Source organism: Stegastes partitus, unplaced genomic scaffold (assembly GCF_000690725.1).
Source record: "Stegastes partitus isolate 25-593 unplaced genomic scaffold, Stegastes_partitus-1.0.2 Scaffold52, whole genome shotgun sequence".
NCBI classification, from domain to species: domain Eukaryota; kingdom Metazoa; phylum Chordata; class Actinopteri; family Pomacentridae; genus Stegastes; species Stegastes partitus.
The window spans coordinates 296,551-303,502 of record NW_007577783.1 but is presented as its reverse complement, the minus strand read 5'-3'; the positions used below and the strand labels follow the sequence as shown (position 1 = coordinate 303,502).

General features: G+C 44.5%; 1 protein-coding gene across 2 annotated transcripts; it reads left to right on the top strand.

The window, feature by feature from the left end:
- Window positions 1-6,926, top strand: LOC103352807 (uncharacterized). 2 transcript variants are annotated; one of them, XM_008275467.1, is made up of 5 exons: window positions 1-90; window positions 2,635-3,286; window positions 3,677-3,877; window positions 3,959-4,088; window positions 4,174-6,926. In XM_008275467.1, the coding sequence occupies exons 2-5, from the start codon at window positions 2,893-2,895 to the stop codon at window positions 4,637-4,639; spliced, it is 1,191 nt and encodes a 396-aa protein (XP_008273689.1). In that variant the 5' UTR covers window positions 1-90; window positions 2,635-2,892; the 3' UTR covers window positions 4,640-6,926. The 2 variants fall into 2 exon arrangements, with proteins under 2 accessions (XP_008273689.1, XP_008273690.1); XM_008275468.1 differs by lacking the exon at window positions 1-90 and adding an exon at window positions 167-244.
- Window positions 6,927-6,952: the final 26 nt, after the last annotated feature.

Genomic DNA, 6,952 nt, shown 5'->3' with positions numbered 1-6,952 from the left:
AACAGCAGAGAAGAAGGAAAAATGTCGCTGGCTCCGACGCCGACCGTTCTAGGATCAGTGTCGTTTTAGGAAGCACCGCACGGCAGCTCGGTGAGTGGGACAACCGTCACTAGTTGCATCCAAGGTTGGGGCTTGAGAACCCGCCGTGTCCCGTCCGGGACCGCGGCCGTTTCGCCGGTTTTTTGTGTGTCGTTTCAGGCCGAACAAACAGCAGCAGCGGCGGCGGCTGGCAGCCATGATGGATGTTAGTTAATGTGACCGTGTTGATGAAATGTGCGTCTCTAGGCGGTAGCTTTAAACTAAAGGGGGGTTTCTACGCAGCTGCAGGTCAGAATATATCACAGAGGCAACCAAATGTTTCTTAAACTCCAGGTAGACGTGATAAAGCTAACATTTTACGATATGTTTCTAGCTATTAGTTTGCGCATCGAGGCAGCCTGAGCGGGAGAATCAAACCGCTCCTTTAAAAGTTAGTTCAGTTGTTTTCCAGGCTACTTATAGGTCCGTCCTCAGAAGCAGAGAGGAAACAGTTGTTGACACCAAAACAGTGGACCTCTATCGGTCCTATCTCGTGTGTCAGACCCGTCGTGTTGTTTGCAAGGCTGCTTTAAACGCTGTTCCGTTCATACGGAGCTGTGCGTAATGCGTCTGGAGAGGTGCTGCGCTTTGACGCGCGGAGCAAATCACATCCCTGAATCAAACTAATACCAACACAAAGTGGAGGAAGTCACTGAGGATGGTGTGGGCAGCAGTGTTTCGCCACAAACAAGGAGCACTTGGATTGTTTGGTGTTTAAACTGGGGTGTTATGTGATTATGTAGACACACTGTTGACGTTATTTATGTGTGAAAAATGTCAGTTCAAGACCTATACCAGCCTGAGCCTTTTTGTTTTTCCAAATAAGTTCCTTTGATCCGCATGAGTCTAGTGTGCAGTTATCGCACTGTTTAAATGGAATTATAATTAATCTCTGAACAAAGATAACAGTTCTCCAGTTCTGATATTCATTTAATATTGTAGTACACAGGAAATCCGGCTCGCATTTAAGAAGCTGCAACCTGGAAATGAATCAATTATGAAAACTGCAAAACTAAGAAAATTATTTTACTCCTGACTGTGAACTCATCCATAGTTCAGTGTCCCAGCTGCAAACATCACACTCTCAGTCTCTGATCGTCATCTCAGGAGACTTTAATCGCTCTCGACCATCTCCCCACATTCAGCCAGTATGTGGACTGCCCAACCGGAGATGGTGGGGCCTTGGACCTGCTGTGTGCCGACACCAGGATGCATATTACTTAATGATTGTTATTTTCCTGTACCTTTATTATTTTTGGATGCTGCTGTGGTGTGTAAACGTCCCAGGTCTGAGATAAATAAAGTATTCTATTCAAACACACACACAAAACAAAATGGACACACTGTGATCTTCAGTCCACACATCAGGACGACAAACTGAGCTGGTGTTGAGGTCAGCTGAAGTTGCGGAAAAAAGCGTGAACTTAAATAAGATTCTTTAACCTGCTAATGGGCGTCATAGGTCCCTCCAAAGCTTGATTATCTCCTGATTTTCAACACCAGTCATGAGCAATATTCTGTCTCCAATCAGTCCTTTGTTTCTGAGGCCGACAGAATGTCTCCTCCAAAGCTCATAGAGGACTCTCATCTTTATCTTTGGAGACTGCACACACTCAGTGTCCATTTCATGAGCCACAGCATCTACCTGAGCCCTTTTCTTATCATTACATCACAGTTTATTGGTGTGGTTTTCACTCTCCTGAATAATTACCATCAATAAATTCTAGCTTATGCTGAACGATACAATCATATATCTATTAAATATGTGTAAATATAGACTGGCTTGCTGGGACATGCACTTGATCATTATTTCCAACAGCCTATAACGGATTTACAGTAATTCACAATAGAAATTAATAGATTACGGCAAGTCCAATTCAGTTATAAGTTCATGGAAGTACTGCAGTTTGTGAGAAATTCTTGCACCTCGTGGACAATATTTAACTGTATAAACAATCAGCATTATTAGGCTGCATAAAGTACAGACAATAAGTCTGTCATTTGACAACAAACTGCATTTTTCTGTTATTTCACATGATTTCAGAGACAAAAGTGGTTTTTATGAGCGAGTCGATGAAACTGCAGTAAACAAAACTGCCTAATTTTTCTTAAATTCTCATCGTTTTTGCGGTTAAGATTTCCTTTGATATCGGCTAAAATCTCTTCATGGGGCTCCAGAAATTCCTTTAAGCAGGAGAAACCCCGACTTTACAGCTTTATACGTTTGCACCTTAATCCCCCAGGAGAGAGATTAGCAGCAGCTCACGTTTTGTTGTTTGGTTCCATTTAAACCCGAACGTCTGTCCGTGTGAGTGATTTCACTTCATCCCAAGACATATCAAATAAATGATGTGTCTCTAAATAACCCAAACGAGCTATATTTCAGCTAAATATCAACAAAGTTTGAGTGAACAGCTGCAGAATTTCAGCTGGACGTCGATGCAGTCGCTGCAAATACTGTCATGAGCGTGTCGTCTGCTCAGATTTGGTTCAAGCGTTTAATAACAACCTTAAAAAGCACAACCTAAACTTCATGATTTTCCTCTTTTTTTCCAGAAACTTCTTCTATGATGCTGCGCGAGGGATTATCAGCGTCATGAAACAGGACAAAGGAAGTGAAATGTTGTAGCCGGTTCCTTGTGGGAGGTTCTACCGTGACAATAGAGGGAGTCAGCTTACGTTCCTCTGATCAGGTCAGCTTCAACCATTTAGGAACAGAGGCGTGTGCTGTAACACTACATGGGCCTCTGAGGTAACCTGAACTGATAATTAACTCCTCCTGCAGACAGAAAGGTAAAAAATTTCAATAAAGACATGGACCCGTCTACCAGGGTGGTGGGTCTGGACGCCCAGGGGAACATGGTTTTCACTGTGGTCAAGCCGGTCATGGGCATTTTTCAGGTAGCTTCGGATCAAGCCGGCAGCGTAGCACAAGGGGGAATGAGCCTGCAGGGTTTATCTGAAAACACATTAGTCCTCCCTCAAGCACAAGGTCAGGCTCCACTGGACCAGAACCAGATGGAAATGCACAGCATGCAGCCTCATATTCAGCCTCAGATGCAGGTTTCTGGCCCGGTCCAGGCTGAGGACGTGTCCCAGAGCCAGGAGCTGCAGCCAAACTCAAGCACAAACTCAGAGTCCGGCAGCCAGATGCCTTTTGCGGAGGTGTCGTCGCTCCTGGACCCCAACATGAAAGGATCGAAGGCTCGTAAGTGGTCGCCTGTTTGAGGATCTCACCCTGTGTGATGGGGTGGATCATCAATAACACATCCAAACCTGTGCATTAGGAATACTTTGTACATTTAAAAATCCTGTGCTAAACCACATGTTCATTTATTTAAGGCTTTTTGTATCGTATCACAATCACAAGTTCTATTTTAATTATGGCAGTAAAATCAGTAAAATGCACTGAGCAATGAACACAAGAAACTTCTTGAACTTCAGCCTTTCAAAAGTTAATTTATTTTAGTAGTTGTAACTTTTTTCACTTAAGATTTTGCACAAGATGCTGAGTTAAACCATCTGATTTGATATGATGCTCTTGCAGCCCAACCCCACTGCGCTGCTTCACCTCCTCCTGTTTTCGCTCCACTTTCAGGGAAGTATCTCATCTCCTATGACGAAATTAAACGGCGCCTGCAGGCCCCAGAGAAGATGTCCCTGCGGTCCTTGGCGGCGTACACTCGGGTCAGCAGAGGCCCGGCCAGCAAGAAAACACTCCTGGAGTCGCTGAATGTACTCGGCCTCACTCCAAGCACAACTACCTCCGTTTCCTCCTCGTTCTCCAAACTCACTGAAGGTGACAGAAGAAGTGTGTGTGAGGGAGTGTTAGAAGATGGAGAGGCTGTGTTTTAACGCTGTGGTTCTGTTTCTTTCACAGGCGACACCAGAGCTCTGTGTGACGATATGAAGGACTTTGCCCATGATTACATCGACTACGGCAACATGGCGAAGCAGCTCATCCCCGAGACGAATACAGTCCAACACTGGTCCAAAATTATTGAGACTAAGTACGTGTGTCCTCGCTGAAGGCCTTCCATCACATGGTTGTTGCACATACAAGAAAATATTAAGTTCTCTCCATTTTTCTTGCAGGAACCACCTTGAAGATATGAGGAAGTGTTTCAAGGACCCGACCAACAGCGGCGGCTTCGACAACGTCACTCACGGCCTCGGGCTTGGAATGCTGGACGTCGCGCTGGACATGATCGTCATGGTGATCGAGCAGCAGATTCGCATCCTGTCCGGCGCGGCGGCATCGGACCCGGCCGACTCGGGTCCGCCGATGCGTCGCATCCGCAGGCGCCACCGCAAATCCCGCTCCACCGACAACGACAAGACTCCCAAAGTGGCCGGAGGCGTGAAAGAGCAGGGGAAGGTCATTTCAAAAGGCAAGAGCCGAGCCAGAGCCCGGAAGAAGATGAGACAGGAAAGCCCGGGTCCTGTGGAGGCCCAGGCAGAGCAGTGCAAGCCGGACGACGTGGAGGGGAACGTCCTCACCCTGGTCTCTGTGGGCTACGAGACCGTGTCCAGTGGCCTCAATGCAGCTGGACCTGTTTGACAGCCAGTCACAAGACATTTCTAAAGACCCAGATCTGTTTAAACGGATCCTCAGCGATCGGACACAGGCTTCGTATAAGCCGAGCTGCTGTGAAGGAGAAAGCAGTTGTGCTGATCTCAGCATCGCCGTGCTACGCCACATGTTGGAGTTCATCTTAAAGAAGTAGTCTCATTCACAGAGAGTTGTGATGTGCAGCTGGAGGAGGGGGTTAGCTTAATGCAGCATGAAGACTGGAAACAAGGGGAAAGTGTTGGCCCAGATCCGTCCACATTTAACAATTTAAGTTCATCAAATATTATTTCTTAAAGCGACACAAAAACCAAAGTGTGAAAATGACAAGTCGTGCTTTATTTTGCGATTGAGCGATTATCAGTTTAACCAATTATCAGATTTGATATTCAGCATTTTTCCAGTTTCATAATTTTTTTGACGGATTCTTGATAAATTTTTTAAAAACTACTCTGTGGTGTCCAGCAGCTCCTCGCCTGCAGCGCTCTCTGATTGGTCAGAACTCATAAATGTGAAACAGAAATAAACAAGGCATTTCAACAAAGTCTGTGTTAGAGTTTGTCTTGTCTGAAAAGTCAACCTCTAGTTTTACTGTGGGTTATGTGACGAACTATCTTTGGCTTTAAACAAGGTTTTGCATTTATGTTTTTACTCTAATTAAGTAAACAGTCTGTGTTAGGGATGCATTATGATGTAATTAGTCAGCTCAGAGGTTCTGGTCGATGGATTTTCTTTCCTTTGGACTGATTTTTGAGAGCTGTTTCCAGTCTATATGCTAAGCTAGGCTAACCTGCTACATGCCTGCTGTGGATGTGAGAGGAGTCAGTCTTTTCATCCAAGGCCCCTTTCAGACATGCAATCATTAATCTGGTTACTAGTCTGTAGGATTCATGACGGCGATCTGACATGATCAGACCTCATGAGGTTGAGACAGTCGCATTAGGAGGCGTCAAGAGTTTGCTGCCAAAATCACACAGTTACGGTTTAAAATTTACAGTTAAATCTATTGGTACGTAGTAGATACGCATTGTGTCCCTACAGCTACTGCCCAGTGAATACCGTGTGTGTGCTGTGACTCTTTGACATTAATGTTAGATTTTGTCAACTCAATCAAAGTGACGTAATAGCAGAATGCCATCACTGTGACAGACCGATGAAGCCAGGAATGTTCCATGTCTGAAAAGGGCTTAAATCTGGGCAAGAAAGCCACTAAAGGTGGAGGATGTGATTCTAAAACCCCTTTTCTGGGAAACAATATGACACAAACCGAGACAACGCGACTGAAAAAACTGGATGAATTAACCACGTAAGACAACAAGACAAAATTCAAAGACAAATAGCTAAAACGAGACCACGACATTCATTCAAAAACACAAACTGGAACAAACCAAAACCAGAAACCAAAACCCCTTCTGGAAAACGATACGACACCAACCGAGACAACGCAACAAATAAATGGATTCATCAACTACTGAAGAAAACAAAAAAGAAAATAAGACAAACTTCGAAGGCGGATGCCCAAAAAGAGACTCGATCTCTATTCAAGAGCACAAATCAGAACAAACCCTAACCTAACGGAGAACATCAGAAACCAAACCCCTGACTAACCATGACAATAAGGAACTAGAGAGTAACGACAACGTGCGATGGCCGGTGCGTTTCTGTTAACTACCCACCCCAAACTGCCACGTGGACGGACACGGCAGGGGAAGATATCGAGATAAATTTTCAAAACCAAACCTATTCTGTCTCTTTACAATCCGCCAGCGGTCCATTCTGTGAGGGCTGAAGAGTGTGGCACATGCTAAGTAGCTAAGATGCTAACTAGCTTATTATCAACCAGACTCACAGTTTCCACCTTTAAGTCTGTTTCTCTACATCTCCAGCTGCTCCTTTAAGTGAATTCTCCTCGTCTTTAGGATCAGGTTTTGTATGTACGCAGTCCAACTGATTCATCGAATGAACTCGTATATGTATAAATGTCAACGTATATATAACACTCAGAAAACCTTTCATGCAGAGGTTCGGCCCGCAGCGTAGAACAGGTAACGTCTGGTTATATCAGGCATGTACATCTTCTGCAGGTGGTACAGTGTCTCTTGTTCCTCTGTTGTATTTATTGTTTAGATTTACACCTTTACATGTACTAGAACAATGAAAAGAACATTTTTACTGGAACCTAAAGCGTTGAGTAAAATATAAAGGTTTAGTTTTCATAACTACTCTGCCTCTATTTTTTCACTATGAATGTTGTGCCTATAAAAGTATTCACCCCGCTCGGAGGTCTCCCCTCTTATTGCTTTT